Source organism: Pithys albifrons, chromosome 9 (assembly GCF_047495875.1).
Source record: "Pithys albifrons albifrons isolate INPA30051 chromosome 9, PitAlb_v1, whole genome shotgun sequence".
Taxonomy (NCBI): Eukaryota; Metazoa; Chordata; class Aves; order Passeriformes; family Thamnophilidae; genus Pithys; species Pithys albifrons.
Genome location: NC_092466.1, coordinates 5,446,439 through 5,468,183, shown reverse-complemented (window position 1 = coordinate 5,468,183; position 21,745 = coordinate 5,446,439). Strand labels below are relative to the sequence as shown.

The following is a 21,745-nucleotide window of genomic DNA, read 5'->3' as shown; positions in this document are numbered from 1 at the left end:
AGTCCTGTCATAGTGGCATAAAACAGAGAGCTCTTCAGCAGCTGTTAATCACTACAGAGCCCACAAAGCAAAAGGAGTATATACAAACTGAGTCCATTTCAGGGTCAGGACAAGCTGAAAAATCCCCGTAACAAGTGCAGAACTCAGCTTAATTCACTGTGCCCAAGAGCACTGTTTCATGTTAGATCATAGTCTGTCTTTATATGACATTTTACAGCTTCTACATGCAAAAACCTGTGTTTAACTCACTCACCTGTAACATTTACAATGAAGTACAGAGTATCACTGTCTAGGGTCCTAACAGCAGTGCAAGCATAGAGGCCCGAATCTCTGGCTGTAGCATCCTTAATTTGTAAGTACTCCCCAATAATCACTGTCCTATTGTCGGGCCCCAAAGGGACCCCATCCTTAGTCCAACTGATCATGACGGCGTCTCTCAATTGACAGCGCAACTCAAGCGGCTCTCCTGGAAGTGCTGAGTAAACATCTGGCTGAGAGATTTGGTATTTGGTTGGTGGCTCTGCGAAGGTGGAAGGAAAGCAGGAAAAAGAAGAAAGAGAAGGGAAAGGAGAGAATTTCCAACAAAAGTCAGTGAAGGCCCTTTTCATCCACACAGAATTCAAGTTATGTTAAACAAAAAAAAAGGTTTCATCCAGATTAGCCCAGCAATCTGTCTTGTTAAACTGAACCACATGTAGGTGCAGGGTAGGCTTTATTTTTCAAGAAGTTAACCACAAACAAAGCTCATTCAGTTTTGATTGGTATCTTGCATGTGCCTTGTCCCTAGTGCAATACAAAGGCAAGACCCTCCTTATCAGACACATCGAGCTGACCCTGGGAAGATGAGCACTGCTGAACACGGGGACTTCAAAGAACTTGGAGGAGCAGGAGGAGTTCAAAAAGCAAATTCAGTTTTATATCTTAGTGTTTGGATGCATAATTCAAATGAATAATTATCTTTCCCCATCAGATTTTATTTCAAGTTGCTTTTTAAGTCTGAGAAGTGCTGTTTTGAAAAAAAACCCTCACTAACTAAGCTAATAAACCTGAGTTCCTATACACAGCATATATGATGTCCTGCATTTTCCCCCCTGCACCCAACCCAAACTCTCTATATTTGCCTTCTACACTGCTGGCTCTTTTCTCCATGATAGTAACTTTTTCCTTTAATTTTCTTTTTTGTTTCATTACTTATTTCACAACCTCTCCCAAGTGGAATACAGCAGAATCCCAGGAACACAAGTGAAGCTTTCAAAGTTGAAGTATATGCAGAAGTTCAAAACTAAAAGACTCGTCCATCAGTTCCCTCTTGTACCCAAATAGCGAGAAGAATGTCAAAGCACAGCCTTTTTCCAAAAAAACATCTTTGGAAAACCATATCTGCCTATAGTTACTAGAACTTCATCACCCCTTTCCAAGGCTGGGTCTCAGCAGGGGGAAAGAACTGCAGGCCCAGGCACTCCAGGCTGTCCCCACTGTGCAGTGGGAAAGCTCAGCACACCTACAATGAACTCGGGCTGTCTCAGATACAGGCACTGCTTCTGTGACCGGTTTCTCCCTACAAGCACAATATCCCTCTCCCATGAGCCTCTTGGCCTCACCAAGGGCATCAGGAATGGTAAATAAAGGAAAGAAGCACACAGGCATCTTCTGTTTGCTGATGGGGAGGGTCACAGCACAGACAGCTGCTGCCCGTGCACCCCACACACATCCCTCCCTGCACAGGCACCAGCTGTGCACCACTGTGTGCACACAGAACTCCAACACACCTCTCTGGCTGTTTGGGATCTGAGGGAGTATTAAAGGAGGTGACTCTTTGATGTCCACTCCTCCTTTAAACGGTACCGAAACCCTGAAACCCGCGTTCATCATCCTTGGGGAACGGCACTGTCACTTCTGGTGTCACACTTTCAACAGAGAAGCCTGAAACAAGCACGACATCTAAGCAAGCCATGGATGGGAGCCTGGAAACACTGAAGCTCTGTCAGTACTGGAGTTTTGGGTACTCCTGCAAGCAGCAGGGAGCTGGACTCCATTCCCATGGGTGCTTTCAGACTAGAAATAGTCCATGATTCTATGAGTGCCAGAAGTGGTCACCACACTGGGACACACCTGCCTTTAAATATCAGGTTATATGGATGGACTTGAAAATAACATGCCCAATTTCTCTTCTCCACTCATCCTGGAATCACATCATTTCACCTATCAAAGCAACTCCTGCCTTTTCCCTTGATGTAGAGGTGTTTTTTCCAAACAGATTTGACACCAAGATGGCACATAAAACCATTCAAACATGACCAGTTATGCAGATTCTAAAGATTCTTCGATTTAGAGTTTATAACAACGATCTCCAAACTTTCTACAGTGCAGATTTACATCTCAAAATCTAGGACAAGCTCTAATACAGCTTTATACCCTTATAAACTAATTCAGTCTTGCTGATACAGTCACGAATCCACAGATCTGCAATGCAGGTGTTTCACTGAGTGCTACATTATGCTCTTAGAAATCTAATTTCCAGAAGGAGCATGGGCTCCTTTCTACATGTATTTTGTAACAGTAATGAGTATATTTGAGTCTGCTTGAGATTTCTTTTAATTACATTTCATTGTCAAATAAAAAATGGTACCTGAAGCCAGCTACCCAATTTACTTTGAAGTTAATAAGACTCCTTTGTAAGGCTCTACCTGCAAAGAAAAGGTACTGGAGTCTAAAAATGCCTTTGTCTAAACCCCTTAAAAGCCACCTTGGGTGACAATAACTCAACCCTCCTTTAAGTGCATTAGAGGTTTTTGCTGAATAATGCCAGGAAATTTGCAGGATGATTCCACAGGTTGCAGCGTCCTCCTGGGCAGATCAGTTGTTTATACGCAATTGAAAGGAAAATAATCTTTTAACCTCACATGCTTGATTTCATCTCTGTTTCAACTACTAACCCCAAACATACAGAGAGCCCTTTCAACACAAATCCAAACTCAAGAACACTGATTTATTTCAAAATTACAAAAACAAAAAAAAAAAAAAAAAAAAAAAAAAAACAAAAAACCAAACCGTTTTGCAAAAAACTTTACTAGTGCTATAAAGAAAACCAAGTTTCAAATAGATATTAGCATTTGGAAATATCATCCTACTCTATTTCTTTCTCTCTGGACTATCAGGGAAGATGCAGCAAAGTGGTGTCATGAAATCATAATGAAGTCATGTTTGGAAATTTTGAGTTATTTCAGGTAAGCCTTTGTGTTGCCAAACTAGAATGTAGCAGCACTTAGACTGTCACTTTTTATAATGTTTGCCTATAAACTTTTTCCAGTGTGGGTTTGAAATGCTGCCCAAAAGCAAACAGAGAACAGGTGGGATTCAAAGGCATGAGTCTGCCCAACAGCTTCACTGCAAAAATCAACCAGTTCAAACTGCTAAAAAATTCCCAGCAGCACATAAACAACCTGTGCTGCAAAGTTACTCTCCCCAGGACTGCACAAGGATTTTCACACTGCTTTCAAAAGTAGGGACAGATTTTGAACTCATGTCCATGCTGTACCACCAAATCAATGGCTCCCTTGAGGCTGACAAAAGGATTCTTTCCCTGTTTCCACATCTTTTGAACATACTCGAGACACGAGGCTGCAAGTTTCCTCAGCTTCACTTGTACATATCCTTCAACAGCATCGTGAACTTTCCCTTAGTGAAAACAGCTCGGTGGGAGAAGGATGGATAGCCCTGCAGAGCCTGCAGCACCAGGCAAGGCTTGATGATCTGCTAGCACATCCACGCTCCTCCAGCCCTCTTAGAAGCTCTGCCTTGGAACTGGATCCTCAGCCATCACCACAAGCCTGTGAACAAGCCCTTTGCTGTGCCTGTTAGATTAGATGTATGGAAGAAGCTTTTTACAACAAGGGTGGTAAAACATTGGCACAGGTTGCCCAGAGAGATGGTGGCTGCCCCATCCCTGGAAACAGTCAAGGTCTGGCTGGGCAGGAACCTGAGCAACCTGGTCTAGCTGAAAATGTCCCAGTTTATCGTAGGAAGGTTGGACCAGGAGGCCCTTAAAGGCCCCTTCTAACCCATCCATTCCATGATTCTAAGGCAGCACAGGATTCCTTTCTAAGCAAGTTCTCCTGCAAATACTGTAATTATGCCATTAGCTCCTACTGCAAATGTGGACGACCTGATGTCAGTAACACCTGCCTATCACCCCTTAAAAAACCAAACAAGCAACAAATACCCGTGCAAAATTTCTGGGGGTGTTCTTAAACATGGAGGGACACAGGAGGGAACATTATTTCTGCCACTGTCTGCTCCCAGCTACATCCTTATTTGTCATAGTGGTGGCACACAATGTATTTAAACTTCATAGGTGGAGCTGTTGAACAATACTGCCATGGAAAAGAAGCTGTGTTAAATAAACAGCTGTGAACTTTTTCTCTGCCTGCTCACACAGCCTCACAGCATGGTTTATGCCATCCAGGCATCAAATGGAGTAAAGACTGTTTGTATAAAAGCCAGGACCACAATAGAGGACTGGGGACACTCTGACTGCTCTATTTCAGATTATTATGATACACAATTGTGTTCCAAATCATGTTTCTGTTCAAGATTCGGTCACTGATTTATACTCCCTTAGGTTTCAAATTATTATTATTTGCCTCCATTTAATAAAATGTTAACAAAGAGCTGCTTATCTTAAGTCTCAAGTCATTTAGTTACTTATTACAGAGCCAAATAATTAAACACTCAGCTAATAGCTAACCCCAGCAAAGATTCTCACACAACCCCCCAGAACACAAAAGCCTCAGACCCCATCAAGCCACTTTCTCCTCAAAAGGCTTTGGTAAATAACTAAACACTCACCACAGTGTGCCCAGAAGGGTCAACAGACCTGACCTGTCAGGAATCCAAGAGGTTCATTGCAAAACTGAATGTCCCCACAGGGAACACGAGGCTGCCAACCACCAGCACTCCTCCTGCTTCTCCTACCCCCTCCTCATGGTTTTTCTCTCATTGAGGAAAGTCCAGCAAGACCACACTGGATGAACAACATGGAATGGGGATTTCAAATGGGTCCCAAGCCAAACCCAAGGCTTTAAGCTCTCTCCAGGAGGCAGCCTGGGTGTCACCAGTCAGGTCTGCAGCCTTCCCTCCCACCTCCCAGGCACAAGCTGATGGGCTTCTCCATTAAAGTTGGAAGGCCAGTGTTAAGAACTAGCTCCACATTCTCTTCTCACAATGGATGATAAACTCAGCCTGCAAAGGCACAGCCACCGGATTAAAACTGCAAAGAGTCATTCCTGGCCATGGTGACTGTCTTCCACTAGCCAACAGAAAACCAAAGCCACAAAGGCTGAGCATGTCTCCTCACACAAAGGGGGACAAAACAGTGTTTGCAATTCATCCCTCTGCTGTTCCAAAGTCACTGGATTCCTGCTGTCTTATTTGTACTGGGTTTCCATCATTAGCTGCCAGCTCTGCCCAGCTCTGCCTCAGCCAGGCATTGTCAAGAAGTCTCTGTTCTGATAAAATACTCCCCAAATTGCTACAGTTCCTTCTGTAATGCTACAAAACTAAAATATTATCGTTAAAAAAATCCCTTCTCCCTGAACAAGACTACGAAGAGTAGAAATCATTCTACCCACTCCAGTGAATAAAAACATTAACTGTTCAAATCTGATGAAAAAGACCTAGGCCTTGCATAAAAATTTCAAACACAAAGCATCAAAGAGCTACCCATGATAGTTGCAACCAACAATATGTGGCAGATTCTAAATGTTCACGTGTTCCTTTAACACAAGCTCCTGGGCTGCATTATGTGAAAGCAGCAACTTCCACAAAACAAAGCATCAGATACTCCAAAATATTTTTTTCCTGTCATTGGCTTTAGTCTTCTTATCCTTATAGAATAGGGACATAGCCATCTGATAGGTAAAGAGATGAAATCAGACCAAAAAACTATGTAAGGAACAGGAATAATCCTCTTGCCCTGGAAGTGAACATTTAAAAAACAGAGCTGCCACATCACACATGGCTGGTGCTCCAGCAAGTGTGGAGCTTCCAGCCACGCTGACCTGCTAGAGCTTGGACCTCCAGCATCATGTCAACTCCTATTGAGTGCTACATATACCAAGATCATTAAAAAAATGAATCTCCTCCAATTGCAATAACTTGCCAATGTCATCACGGGTAAGGGAAAATATTACACTGCACTGTAACTTGTTTTCCTAAGCTTTGAAGACTTAGAAAAATAAAAAATTCTGGTGAGCAGCAAAGCACTTTGCCACTTGCAGGATCGCTTGGCCAAGGAAAAAACCTCTGCATACGCACCCAAAAATCATCCCCACGTGATTACATCAATCTGCCTTGTGTCATGTTCCTTGGCAGATGAGCAACTACAGAACTGCTACTCCTTGAAATAACTACCCCCAAGCAGCATTTAGCCCTGGCTACAGCCACACATGCCCCAGCACACCCAGCACAAGAGAGCAGTGGGAGCAAACCTCATAAGGTCCCCTGCTACATTGGTGTGCTGGTTGACAAGGGGCGGATGAGGTACATGAACTATTTCAGCCTGGCTTTGGTGGCTGCCAAGCAGTTGGGTTGATGTGCCTCACTCACCCTGTGGTTAAAGAAGACTCTTCCTCAGAAAGAAATTGTACTTGTCGAGGCTTTGTGCAGAGATTAAAAATTCCTACAGCTTGTAGCCTGCTTGCTCCTACCTGTCTTTACAGATGGGATTGTTGAGTTATGGCAGCACAACCACGCAACGTGCGTCAAAAATGCCAAGTATCACATGCTCGTGGGCTTGGCTGTGTGCTTTCTGCTTCTGGAAGCCAAGCCAGGGAAGGCTCAGAGCATGCCAAGTTCAAAGTAAACAGCAGAGAGACCAGCGAGGCCACCTCCTGCTGCTGGGAACTGCCCTGCAACTTCTTCCTGTTTGTCCCCATTCTTCACAGTCTGCTCCTTACAGCACGAGGACTTCTTTATACAGCAATCACCATTGGATTTATCTCTCCAGATATGGGCCAGAGCATGAAACAGGAAAGCACCAGCATGACTTCTGCACAAAGACTTGGTAATTGGAGGGAAAGAACATCCCCAACCTTGAAACCACACCAAACCCCCTTAAATTATTGTGCTACATTTTATCATTTTCTCATGATGATGAGAAACTACAGGACATCTTCAGGATTTGAACATTTAGTTCCAGGCTCCAAATCTGTTCAAGTCAAACTCCACCATCTGCCTAAAGTAACAGAGTGAGTGGCTCTGCATTAAGAGAACCAGGGAGTACAATATAAACTTACCACGCATGTAACACAATCTCAAAAACAATTAACTACTCTTTAAGCTCATTACAGAAGAGTCTTCTCATGTAATCTATTATACAATACGAAGGGGAAATGTATCACTTGTTGCCAGAACCTCAAATGAAAAGCTGAAAAAAAATTTAATCTCCTCTCTCTAAAAAGCAGAATTCAAACCCAGGATCATCTTCTCGTTTCTTTCAGCAACAGTAGAACTCCAAATCTCCTTGACTGTATTCTGCACATGACCAACCAGCAGAGCAATTTAACCACCTTCCATTGTTGAACCCAGCCCTAAACTTTGCTTGGGAAAGGCTCCATAATAAGATATACAGCCTTGGGAAAATGTACGAGCATGTATATTTGGTCGCAAAGGGTTTTTCTTGGTTTTAATGTTTTCTTCCATCTATTCCAATCTGTAGCTTATTTTTTCTTTCGAGGTTCTTTATTTGCATTTCAAGAGCAACATCCATAACAGAACATAGCATAAATCCCAACATAAAAACACAACCTTTTTCATCCAGGTTTGCCAAAGGCCATACTCAGGACTATTACTGCTCAACGTGCACAAGAAATCAATTACAACCACGAAGTTAAAAATTGCACAATTCAACGTTGCAGTGTTAGTTCTGGATGCAGAGAACATCTATTCAGATTCCCTACTAGCAAGTCAGCAGTTGTTTCTTTTGTACATGATCCCATTTTTACTTGACTATACAAATCCTCTTAATTTTAGCAGCTCGTCTGGAAGTCTCATCTTGCCTGTTCCCCTGAAATTCATCTTCCCTCACATCCTAAATTCACTGGAAACAATATCCCCAAAACATCCCCTCAGCACTTTTGAAAGTACTATCCACAACACATATAAACCATGGGATTTTCTCCAAATACTTCAAAGCTTAAAGGCATACCAGGCTCCCTTTAAACCAAGAGCAATATTTAAGCAAAAGGCATCATGGCTTGTTTAATTCCGGCTCCACACAGAGGACAGTCTGCAGTAGGGACAAGGAAAGAGCAGCACAACAAGCCCTGAAGTGAAAGCCAGGCTGGCTATGTGCCTTTTCAGGTGGAACATAACCATTTACACAACGCTTAATTTTAACTTGCAGACAGCTCTGTCACTGCTGACAGTAGCAGTGGCTCCTGGGCACTTTGCCATACTAATGCAAGAGGGTTCAAATGCTTCTGAATTGTTAGAAGGGTTATTACTGAGCAGTGGTTCACTGCAGATTAATTAGAGAGTCTCCATGTTAATCCTGCACGTCTGATATACCTGTGCTGCCCTGTTGAGTAAACATCACCAGAGAAATCTGGGTACTTCGACACTGTAGTATCCAAACAGGATTAATTTTCATGATTAAACAATGTCTAACAGAACCAAGCCCAAAGAACTACTCAAAATCTGAACAGGGGGTTTTTAATGACTTTTAAGACCTGCTACTGCTGGGTGGCATTCAGAATTAGAAGTCATAATACTTTCCTTGAAACAAATTAAATATTGCAACACTGAGACTCTGAGCAGGGCACTGCACAAACCTGCAAAGCCAGTCTCAGCAAAGCAGGCTCTCCTTGCTGCCCAGCAGCAGCTCCTGCCAGCAGCTCACCCATCCATACAGCCCATCCGAGAGGAAACGGAGCATGAAGTTTCCCCACACACACAACTTTTTATTATGTTTAAAAACCAAGTTGTCACAGGGTGTGCTCTGATCAGTTCTGTCCATCTGACCACAACTTAACCTCCTGCAGACTTGTCCTGTGGGTGCAGCCCACTGAGACATCTCCAGCCCCAGCATCCCAACTCCAGCCCCACTCAGAAACGGCCAAAATCCCCTGGGAGAAAGCCTGAGGTGTCACAAAACTCCTTTCAAAATAGCAACTCATGAAAAGTTAGGAGAAAAAAAGAAGTTAAAATACAACCAAAAATATGAATTTCTCCTCCCCGACCAGCTTCTCATCCTCGTTTTTCTCCTTTCCAGCCCCCCAGCACACTGCCCTTTCCAGTAAATCCTCACAAAGGCAAGCTGTTTCCTCGGAACAAAGGAATTTTCCCTCCTTCCCAGTTCTTGTGGCTTTGCTACTGTAAGGCACTTTGCTCCACACCGGGTAATGTCCCAAACTGATGAGCCAGTTCTTTTGCAGGGGAGGAAAAGCAAGAATTACACACAACTTGCAAAGGCGTGTGAGGAGGGGAATGAAAGTAGGTCAGATCCCAACTCCTCAGCTTCGCTGAGGTTCACCAAATGCTTTCACTTACAGTCTCTTCAGAAATACAATTAAAAGAGTAATAGCATGGCAAGTAGATGAAGTGGCACCACAGAATTCAGCTTTCTGTCCCTTTCCTCAGTAGGGATAGTGGCATTTGTGTGGTGACAAGCAGCAGAAAAACCTGAACCAGCAGAAAGTGAAGCTCATAAGATGCATCCCCTACACCAGGTGCTCACTACTCTGATACTCAGAAGTTCAGGCAAAACTAAACCCCTAAAAAAAGGGTTTCTTTGGAAACAAAACAAAACAATTAACCAACTAAAACAAAGCAAGAAAAACAGCAGTAATAATTAAGAGATGAGAAATGGCAATCTGGAGATGTACTTAATTGGTTTTTGACTTATAAGCTGGTCTTAAAAGTTTAAAAAATAAAAAAAATCCACATAAAAAATCCAGCCCTCTTACAGAATGTCTTGTTTTGCAATTCTCCTTGTTGGGAAGCACAGTCCCCAAGGAGCAAATGCCAACGCAGATTTGCTGACACCCTCGACTCCGATTGAAACCCAAAGGGCCAAACTTCCAGAACAGCTCAGCACTCCCAGCGCACGTTTCGTAATTATAACAGGAGCTGTTGGCTGCTGCTCTTGCAAATCTGGTCTTTATTTAAGATTCGACTCTTACAAAGTTGCTCAAAGTTTCTCAGTTGCTCCAAGTTCTCTTTCAATCAGCTCAAAAGTCAGTTTAGTCCCCAGTACTACAAGACAGCACCTCTGATTTGGGCAGCAAACTGTGCCAAAACTCCCAAACACCCAGCACAATGTGCTGAACCAAACTCACAGGTCTGAGTTTCAAACCAATTCCCAGGTTGCTGTGAGGATGATTTTACACTGACAGGCCCCATTGCCAAACCAAATATTGCCCTGTTTCTCACCACCACCAGTAACACAACCGGCACATCCTGAAGGCTCTGCAGAAGATGCTCCCACTTGTCCAGCTGGGATGGAGAAGCACAGCATGTCCCACCGCCACTGGGCCACCAAACCCTGGGTCACACTGGTGCAAAAAACTCTACATCTTTCATTGTTTCATGGTTTGGGTTCGTGGAGTCTTTTCAGCCTGAATTTTGCACTTCTTTAACTACACTGAAATGAATTTTCTCTTCCAGTCAAACCAGGTGTGCTGTTACAAGTAGACAAGATGTAACTTGCCTAAGTGGATAATGGCTCTCACAAAAACATGGATTCATACTGCTCAGGAGCACTGCTTCGAAGAAAGTCTCTTTTTCACTGCAAAGCTCCAACACTGAGATCTCTCACAATGCTTCACACTTAATCTGACACTTCCAGTAGAAAATGGGGTAGTTAAGTATTTGTCTTGCATTTCCACCTGACCCTAAACTAAATATTCATTCCAGGAAAACATTCATCTTTAAATGTTTTTGTTTAAACCCAAGTGATCATTTCTACTGAAGCTGGATATAGAAATATGCTCATTAAGAGCTATGCTATGGTTGTTATTAAAACATCACAACAGTCCATCATCTCATGAATACACAGCCTTGCATAACAGGAGATGTGTCAGCATTTTCACTGTAAATTCTGCTTTCAAAGGTTTGTAACTTGCCTTTAAAAAAAGTTACTATGGCCTGATACTCACTGCAAGTTCTCTGCCAAGGAAGAACTATTTTAAAATTAGGAAATTGCATTCATTGGAGTCAGCCACTGGTTTGGGGCTTTATCTATACAAGTGGTTTAAAAAAAATGAAAGGATACGACTCAGCATCTTTGAAAACCTTCTGGCTCAAAAACAGAAAAAAACAAAAATCACGAAAGGAATCAAATACCTAAAAGTTAAATAAAAAGCTGCAACTATATGGCAGATAAGCCTCAACCATGCAATTATTTCTGCTACTTTGCAAAACAGTAGCCACGCTGACAAACTACCAACTCCCAAAGCCTCATCAACCTGAGCTGTATGTAACAGCCCTACTCATGCCCAATTAGTTTGCAGCTCAAGACTACGGCCCTGCTAAAGCATTGCAGATTTTAAACACAGAATGGACACATGAAAACTGATTTAATCTGGCTGCTTGTACAATTCCCCAGAACCTCAGTGAGTAAATCCTGCACTGGGCCAACAACTTACTGAACCGGATCCCTGAAAAGATATCCGGCCCTCACCCCAAGCTGTGGGGATGTCACATTCCTCCCTAATGGGCTTTGATAATTGCCCTTCCTTAAAATGAAATTAAAGAGTAAAATAAATTAAAAAGATAAAGCCAATTCTGATTTAGCTAATCGGGTTTGATTATTAATTTAATTTGATGATATCAAAGCTGCTGTTCTTGTTCAAAAAACAAACCAAAAAAAAAAAAACAACACCCCTCCTTGAAAAAAAAGAACAAACCAAACCAATCAAAAAACCAGAAAAGACAAAACAAGGCAATAAGAAGGGAACCCTGCATGAATTATTCCCTTTATTTGTCCTACCAAACTGGAAGCAGCATCCTGGTGCTGCCACACAGCCTCTGTCCCGGGAACGTGATGGCTGTGCAGGGTCACCTGTCAGCAGGGTGGCACTGGCTGGAGAGAGCTCTTGAGGGCACCACAGCAAGGAGAGCATCCTGCTCCTCATGGGACAGAGATATCCCACCACCAGAGCATCCATCCCTCCTGAACACCCTGCAGCCCTGCCTGCTCCCTGGGAGCACCTCACAAAATCCCACATCCTAATCCAGGTGGATCACAGTGGCTAAATAGGTTCTCCAAGTGGGCTGTGATGACAACGGCAGCCACAGGTGATGTTAATCTTTAAGCACTGCCAGCGTTTTTACAAAAATTAAGGTATTTTGCTCATATTATTCAACATTTTTAAAACATGATGCTACTGTGCTGAATGTATTTATATTTGTATGTTGCTTAAAGCCAGCAAATGGCTGTGATTGTGTTAAAACCCAAATACCAACTTTCTGCTCAAGTCAATAGGACAAGGGGGCATGGGCTCAAGCTCTGCCAGGGGAAATTGAAGTTGGATATCAGAAAAAATTCTTTCCAGAGAGAGTAATCAGGCATTGGAATGGCCTGCCCAGAGAGGGGGTGGATTCCCCATCCCTGGAGGTTTTTAAACTGAGATTGGCCGTGGCACTGAGTGCCATGATCTGGTAAAGGGACTGGAGTTGGACCAAGGGTTGGACTTTCCAACCCAATCGATTCTATGATTCTATGATTCAGACCCCACCATAAACACACATTAATAAAGGAGGTCTCCCTCCTTCCCTGCTGCTCCTCAGAACCTCCCAAACACACATTCAAGGCCATTTTGAACTCCCCTGTTTTTCACAGGACACAGAAATAGGCTGTGTCTTGTGGAAAGCTTAAATTAATCCCCTGAAATATGACCTAAATTAAAAGAAGTGAAGCACAATGTCACTGCACCAAGTGGGTGCTCCAAGGACAGTGTCAAGGCATTGCATGTGGGGGGAAGAGACAAAATTAGCTGCACAGCACAACGATAACACACAGCCTGGGCAAGGGAAGGTCAAGGGAGAGCTCACTATTTATCAAATATATGTCTAAACTAATTATTCAGTTCACAAAGTAACCCTTCAACCCATGTGTGCGGTCAGAGCCCTTGTGAAATGTTGGTTATCATCAAAGGCCTTCCCAGCCTGGGTGCACAGAGACAGAGAATGGCTCCTTTGTGCACACTGGGGTGCACTTGTTTCTAAATATTTAAAAGCAGAAAGTCTTTATGCTCCCTAAGACAAAAAACTCATATGTAAACACGTGATGCAAGACACAACTGGAGAGCTGACAGTCCCCACACGAACTCCTACAGGTCCAGTTTCTGCTCACACCATAGAACAGCCTCAGGATTTACCATCTCTGCTTAAGGCAAAAAGCAGCTCAGCTGAGACCCACCACACCCAGGTCCAGCCCCCAGCGAGCACCCACAATATCAACATCAACATTATCAACCACAGTGGCTCAGGGTGCCATTTTCAGTGTGAATATTTTCATATGGACCAGAGTCATATCCTATGGTCAGACAGATGTTTATTTGTTCATTCAAGATTGACTGAATACAACCAAAACTACCTTATGCATGAAAACATCTTGCACTTACCCTATTATATAAATACTACTTGCACTAAAGTACATACTTAACCAGTATTACTGAAATTACTGCAAATATCCCCAAAGTTATGTTTAACTGAGAAGAAGTATATTTTTTACTGCCAAGGGAACAAAAAGCCACCACCTCAATGCCCATTAATGTTGCAAACAGCTTTTCCAATACTCTGAGCCTCTAGGACAATAAACAATAACAATAAAAGCACCTAACATGCTGAAAAGAAAAAAAAAAAGGACGACTCAGGAACAGATCAACATGTGTCACCAAAGGTCATGGCCCTGCTGACCTTCTCAGCTGGTATGAAATGTCATAGCTCTAATGACTGCACAGTCAGCAGCCCCACTGAAAATTGACATTATTAGAGCACCTGACCCCCCAAATCAGCTGTGGACAAAATGTTTTGGCGTTTACTAAATTAAAAAAATAAGTCTGCTTTGTCTTTGAAGAGATTATCTGAAGGGTGTTTTCTGGTTTTGGCTTGAAGAGCTTGTGGGTGGCAGTGATAGAGCCCAGAGAAGGTGATTGTGTAAAAACTTGGGTTTGTTTTGATTTTTTTTTAAGGGGTTTAACAAAGAACATAAAGGAGGTTTTATTTCCCAAATCTCAGATATAAATCCCACACAATTCCCTGTATTCCTCAGCATAAAAGCTCTTATTATACCATTAACTTAGAAGCGCTTTTTGATATTTTTTTCTTGTTTCTGGTAATGATTTGGGTTCTCACATCTAAAATAGTTTCATGTCAGTAACATTCCTGCTTAGGGAAGAAGTTTTAAATCCCTTTTAACAATTTACTCTTTGATAAAACCCAGATTCCACTCCTTCCACACTCATGGTGGAAGAAACATATTTTTAAACTATGCTTTCTAAAACAATAAAAGCTCTTCTTTCCCTGAAAAGTTGAAGAATTATCAGGCATCATTCAAAAATATTACTCTTCTTCCTGTAAAATACTCCACCAATCCTGCAATCACATTCTTTCTGACTTAACTCTAAAACTGGGGGATCTCACTACAAAGCCACTCTGAAACCAGAATTATTCATGATTTTGTCATTCCCCTGAAAAGCCAAAAAGGCACCAGATGTTCAATTAACAAATCATACAGTAAGTGGTGATCAGTTGGGTTTGGTTTTTTTTAATTCTCAAGTTACCTTCAAAAGAAAAAAATCCAAAATCTTTGCCATCAACAATTTCTATGGCTGACAGATGACACTATCGCTTGACTTTGGGATTTTTTTTCAGGAATACTTGCTAGGGAAGAGGGCTCATCAGCTCTAAATAGTTCATCCCCTGCCATCAATAAAAATGTACTTGGAACAGACTCTGAAAGTGTGTTAGCTGGTGATGTCTATTTTTAGAGGCAGTGGATAGAAACAAGTAAGTTTCGCGTGAAAATATATTAAATAAAAACAAAACTGTACCTGTGGACCTGATTAGTAGAATGTACATAGACAAAATTCTCTCCAGCAAGCCTGCCAGATCAGAAATGCTCTATGGACTATTATATCAGCTTGAGAGTTGAGTTATCACAACTGTAATCACCCCTCCATAAGACAGACATAACATTCCAAAAGAAACCTCACTTGATCCCCGTCTCAGGGTGCTCAGAGAGCAGGAAAGATGCAGCACAACACAGTAAAATCATTCTTAAACACAATCAGCTCACGACAATAAAAAAGCAGCCCCTCCTTAGCTCTTCAGAGGAGAAAACCACTTTGCAAAGCTTGAGGAACAGATAAACCCAGAAGGACATACCAACAGGTGCAGGCTCAAAATAGGAGATTTTGTCAAAACACCTCTTCCAACATGAAGGTCTAGATTAGCCTTTGCTTTCACAGTTATAAACTGCAGCCCTTGCTACTCAGTTCTCAACATTTACACTTCCAGAACTTTCAATCATTGTACCAGTTGTTCTTGGATATTAACAGCTATAGAGAAATTTGTTCTGAGTACAAACACCAACAAAGCTGCAACAGCATTTTGGCAAAACTGTCTGGCAAAAATGAACACTCAGGCCACATTATTAGAAACTGTTGAGATCAATTTTTCTCTGAACTCTTCAGGTTAAGACAATCACAAAGACACGCAGCCCCTTCTCAGCTTTGCTTCTCGAGACAGCAACACATCACCCAGTACAACAGCCCGGTTTCCTTAAAGACCCATTCCTGAAAACTTTGATTATACAACATGATGACAGTCCCAAGTGAAATCACTGACACCACTTGCTTGCATAAGACTAAACAAACTCATGCTTGTACAAACACAGCCCATGTGAGAGTAGGGAGAGGTAAAAAACACGGCTCTCCAGGGCTAATCTGTTACTTGCCTTAGATCAACCAAAGCACAGATGATGTTGACTTCTATTGTGGATGTTCAAGCATTTAATATTAACTTCTTTCAAAGAATTAAGGGTTCTAGAGTGCTTTACCTTCGGGTTCCACCGTGGTGTCTTCGACAACTAAATTAAATGAAGGTCGAGCCAGGCAAAGTCCAGCCATGGTGACCACCACCAGGCAGAAAAGGCAAGCCGAATCCCAGCTGACCATCTTTTTAGAGTAAATTCCTGGTCCATTTCCATATCTCCATGTGGACTTTAATCCCATCTGAACACCTCTAGAGAAGCATGGAGAGAAAGCCGTGCCTTCGGCCAGGGTAGTGCCTCCTCCCTCGGAACGGCGGCTGCTGCTGTGGGGAGGAGAGAGATTTAACACTGTCAGCAAAAACATCTCCAAACACAAACCAAAAAACTTCATAAAGCCTTGAACAGAGCTGAGGGGAGAAGGAGGGGAGAAGGAGGATGGGAAAAACAGTTTTCCAGCTTCAAGAATACGTGAAAAGTGAGTGACTTTTCATCTTCTGTTAGCAGTTTCCATCATCACCTGAGGCGTAACCAAGTCCTCCTTGTTTTCACAAAATCACTTCTCAGCACATATTTAGAGAGCTATTTTACTGACAGAAGAACATACAGGTTTTAAGAAACGAGGCACACACATGTGCAGGCACATAACCTGTAATGCTACAAAATTACCACAATTATACAAATTATATTCTTGTTATTGTTTGAAGGTTTATGTAAGTTTGCCTTGTTTTTCATTCCTTCACCTAAGCAGTTCAGCAGCCAGCTGAATTTGCAAGAATTCAGTAATTTTCCACAAGAAAAACAGTTGCAAAATATACTCCTTAGACTCGGAAAATCTTTGAAATTCCATTTCACCTGATGACTTCCAGCTCCTCTATGGATGTACCTTCTCCTGATTCAATGCGATGTCCTTTTAAAGCCCCAGAGTCCTGCACAGGTGAAAGGCTCCAGTCTTTGCACTGATACTGGTTCACTACATCACATTACAGGCAACAAAATCTGTAGGAAGAATTGTGCAGATTGCAGCTTCACAGGAGACCTGGCCAGCATCATTTTCCATCCCTATATGCCAAGCTGTGTGCACAAATATTTCTTTCTCACTCTCTCAATGATGCTTATTGATATGTATTTTTCAGGGGGAAAAAAGGTCTATTTTATTCACAGCAAAACTAATTTCAGTGGATGGAGATAATCGGTAATCCAGACAGGATCTGATGGGAGAGAGAAGTGACAGCCAAGTAACTGGCACTCCCTTCAGGGGACCCTGTTGCCACCAGACTATGAAGGCAGGTGAGGGTCAGAAGAGCATCCTCCTCGCAGGGTGATTTAACAGCTCAAGCAGAAAATTAGACCTGATTTTCCGCTTCAAAAATAAAAGATGGTAAACCTCAGTAGATGGATGAAACAAGTAACTGCAGCAATTGTTCTCATCTGGTCAATGATTCATCTTAGAGGTGATGAAACCCAACTGAAACTTAGAGAACACTTGGCTTGAAGTGAGAAATAACAGAAAACCTCTTCTTCTCTCCTGCCCTCAACCTTAAAAATTTAAAAAGGCAGGGAACGTAGAGATAAAGTCAAACTTCTCCAAACTCCCTGTCATTTAGATGTGGTGTGGTACCTCAGCATAGAGAATCAGAGACAAATATTCTTCCCATATAAAGCCAACCATTAAAAAGTTAATTCAGATTTTATTACCCTTTTGGTACCTGCTACATACAAAGTTCACAGAGCTAAGGACAGAAATGCTGTTGAGGTATCTTTTACCTTGGGTACTATATAGATCAACTTCTGGAGTCAGTAGAAACAGATTTTAGATGACATAAATAAGGCACTTGGGGAAAATAATTAATATACAGCTTTCCAGGTGAATCTCTGATACTTCAGGGCAAGCTTTTTTGAACTCAGTTGATATCGCCTCAAAGCTCTCTCCCTGCTTTAGAGATTTAAGCACAGCTCGAACATCCCAGACCACAAGCTAGCAACCACTACTAAATCTCCAGTGAAAACACCACCAGACCACTGCACAAACATTTGCAAAGAGCTTGCCGAGCCCTTCTCTAAATAAGCACAGAGCAGGTGTGGAGCTGAAGAGAGCTCTGTCTCTGAGACCAGCCTGTGCCTGGGGAAGGACCAGAGCAGCCCCCCTGGATGCTGCCACCCAGGTCAACTTCCCACCCCACGGTCTGGCAGCCACAGCCCTGCAGCGCAGTTTATCCAGCTGTAAAGTGGGTAGAAACCCCTAATTAACAGACTGGATGTAATGCTGATTTAATTTCCATAAATCATCCTGTAAACTCAGCTTAAAGACTATGTCTATAAACACAAAATTCAACCATAATTTTGCAAAAACATACCAGAACGCCAGCACATATCCCAGACTCCAACAGCTTTAGTTCCACTGAGATTTCTGCTGTTTCACACTACACAAAATGCCACAGGCAACATGTTTATGGTTGCTATCCTCATCCTAAATCCTTAAGTGCAGCAAAGCCTCCTTGGCCACGCATCTCCTCACCTGAAGATTTTTGCTGGCTTCGGCACCTGGACATCTGCCGGCAGAAAGAAGGGATTCTTCATCCACAGGGCAGCAGAAAACTCAAAACCGTGGCTTGCAAAGGTGCAGCAAAGCAAAAATCAGAGCTCTGGACACATCCCTGGAGCCAAAGCGACTTTTCACCACCACGGCAGTGACCACGGTTCGAGGATTCCCCTTTCCCAAAACGAGTGAAGTCCAACGAAGATGAAAAACCAAATTCTTTTCATAGTTTAATTGCCACAGTTGCTGGGGGACGACTCTCTGGAAAGACCTCCTGTGCTGGATAATTATGTACCTCTATCTCAATGTTTGGAACACAGCCCCAGCATGCTTTTTGGCCTCCACAATTCTGGCTTCCTGACTACAATACCATAATCCCTCCTGGAGTCTCAGACTCAGTGAAAGCCACACGTAGTGTTTATTTTTCCCCTTGAAAGGGAACTCTGTCTCTCTTCTCAGCCTACACTTCGGGGAGGAGTTGTCAGCCCCCAATGATTGATGGCTCTCCTTGCCACTCGCTCATCAAGTCAATTTTCACCTCGTCACATACCTGCCCAAATTTTCTTTGCCAAACTGACAAGCATGGGAAAGCAGACGGGTTTGGGAGCCCAACCAAATTCCTCCAAGCTGTACTTCAGTTTAAACGCACTCTCACACACAAACAAGTAGTACTTGTTCAGCAGTGGCATTAATTAAATTCAATGCTCAGTGTTCTTTTTAATCTGTTTCCATTGTTGTTTATGTTTATCACTCCCCAGGGAGAGTACAATTTGTAGAGTATGCTAACCAAATCAATATATTGCCCTTTGTAAAACTTCTCAGCATCTTTATTAGGCAGGGAATAGCAAAATCTGAATGAAATGGATCTTCCCTCCACAAAGAAACTCCAAGTGCCCTAAAAGACCGGTAGCTTCATCAGAAAAATCCAGGTAGATGAAACTTTAAAGCTTCACACATACACCATATACACAATTCCACTGACAGAGGAATCGTGTATTGACAGCAGTTGATAGAAATACACGAATCTATAAATATAAATACATCTTACAAGACTCTTCATCATAGTTCAATCTCCGAGCAAAGCTGAGCATCACAGCTATTAAACATTAATTCTGGAGGACTAATGGGAACCGGCTGGAAGCTTCAGTACTTTTTCATTGTTTGAACTTCTTTCATTTGCTTTCCAGGACTATCCTGTTTTTCTCAAGTCTTTAGCCACCAAGAGATCAGGGGGGAGAAAAAAAAAATCTGCATTTTAATTGACATTCCAGAGAGAGAGAGAGAAGTCCAGAGGCTGCTGATTGCTGTCTATTCAGCCCAAACAGGCTTTTCAGATGAAAATGAGAGAAGGCTAGTGGAAGATTTACAGGGATTTGGTACAAAGGAGACAATGAAGTTTTAAATGTTGATAGCGTTTCACACCAAACGCATAATGGGTCCCAGTTTGAAGCGGCCGTTTTGCATTTAAATATATATTTCATTGAAGATTTCTGTCCCCGCTTATCTCAGACCGGGCGGGTGTCCCCAGTGGCGCCGCTCCCGCAGCACAGGGGCAAGGACCGCGATGCACCGGGTGGTACCGACCCGGGGCTGCTCCTCCGGGGCCGAGCCCCTCGCTCTCACCCCCTGCTGCCCGTCCTGCTGTCACCGCTAGAACCATCCCCAGAGACACCCGTGCACGCAGCGGGAACGGGGAGGAAGGCAGGGAAACAGCAGTGCTTGTTCGGGCTTCTCCGCGCACCGCAGAGGCGACCAAGTGACAGACAAACCGACCCGCAGCTCCGCCGAGGAGCAGAGGCGGAGGAACGGAGCCCCGCAGCGGCACAGCCCGCACGGGGGACCCCGAACCCGCACCGGGACCCCCCACCCCAGAGCCCCCCACCCCGGGACCCCCGAGCCTCGCACCGGCACAGCCCGCACGGGGAACCCCTGAGCCCCGGAATCCCCGAGCCCCGCACCGGTACATCCCGCCCCGGCACTCCCGAGCCCCGGCACAAGCACATCCCGCCCCGGGACTCCCGAGCCCCGGCACAAGCACATCCCGCCCCGGGACTCCCGAGCCCCGGCACAAGCACATCCCGCCCCGGGACTCCCGAGACCCGGCACAAGCACATCCCGCCGCGGGACTCCCGAGCCGCGCACCGGCACATCCAGCCCCGGGACTGGCACATCCCGCTCTGGGACTCCCGAGCCCCAGCACATCCCGTCCTGGGACTCCTGAGCCCCGGCACCGGCACATCCCGCCCCGAGACTCCCGAGCCCCAGCACAGGCACATCCCACCCCGGGATCCCCGCGCCCCGCACGGCACATCCCGCCCCGGGGCCGGCGGCCACCAGGTGCGAGGCTCCGCGCCGGCCGCGGGAGCGCTGCTGCGGGCACAGGGCGCCGACAGTGCAGCAGAACCCCCAGCACTCCTCCTCCGCCTCCCCTTCCTCCCGGGCCGCCCGCTGCCCTTACCTGCTGCGGGGCAGGGTCCGCTCCGCGGCCCGCGGTGCCGAGCGGCGGCTGCCGGGACGGGGGGACACTGCTGCGCGGCCGCGGTCACTGCGCGGGCGGCCCCGGCTGGCGATGCCGCCGCGGCGCAGCGGGGCGCATCCCCCGCGGGATGAGGGAGGCAGGCGGGCGGCGAGGCGAGGCAGGAGCCGGCCCGGCGCCCCGTCCCGTCCCGTCCCCTCGCTCGGCCGCAGCGGCTACCGCCTCAGAGGGGCGAGCCCGCCGTGCCCGGCGCCAGCAACCTCCTCCTCCCCCGCGCGGGCATCGCCGAGCAGCGCGCCGCGGGTCCCGCTGCGCTCCATCCAGCCGCCCGCCCCGAGCCGCCGCAGCTTTGTCACGCCGACAGCCCCCTCGGGTGGGAGGTGGGTTTACTCTCCCCCCTTTCCCCCTCTCGGCGCACTCCTCCGGCTCCTTCCTCCTCCCCCGGTCACTCCCCCCGCTGCAACCCGAGCCGTTTCCTGGACGGCGCTGCCGCGCTCTGCCAATCGCCGCGGCCGCGCAGAGGAGCCCCTTCCCCCGCAGCGCTCCCGCCCGGCCCGGGGAGGTGCGGAGCCGGCAGCCGAGTCGAGCGCGCACCACACCCGGGCGTCGCGGATGCCCCCCCGGACGGGGCGCGGGGGGCTCAGCAGGACTGAAGAGGGGCGGGAGAGGATAAGGGGACCGCCGCTCCGGCGCTGCCTGCCCGGGGGAGCGGGGCAGCGCATCCCACGGAGGTGGG

At 45.1% G+C, this 21,745-nt stretch overlaps 1 protein-coding gene across 13 annotated transcripts in view; it reads right to left on the bottom strand.

The window, feature by feature from the left end:
- The window catches only part of FGFR2 (fibroblast growth factor receptor 2), an 83,215-nt gene extending 61,779 nt beyond the window's left edge, over positions 1-21,436 (bottom strand). For 3 of the 13 annotated variants that reach the window (XM_071563668.1, XM_071563670.1, XM_071563671.1), the window contains exons 1-2: positions 18,513-18,985; positions 16,064-16,320 (exon numbers count right to left, since the gene is read on the bottom strand). In XM_071563668.1, the coding sequence (XP_071419769.1) occupies positions 16,064-16,320; positions 18,513-18,574 (319 nt within the window). In that variant the 5' untranslated portion in view covers positions 18,575-18,985. Of the gene's footprint in view, positions 1-253; positions 521-10,431; positions 10,644-16,063; positions 16,321-18,512; positions 18,988-20,991 lie in introns of those variants that run through there. The other 10 variants (XM_071563659.1, XM_071563660.1, XM_071563667.1 and 7 more) reach the window with 8 other exon arrangements.
- Between the last annotated feature and the right edge of the window lie 309 nt (positions 21,437-21,745).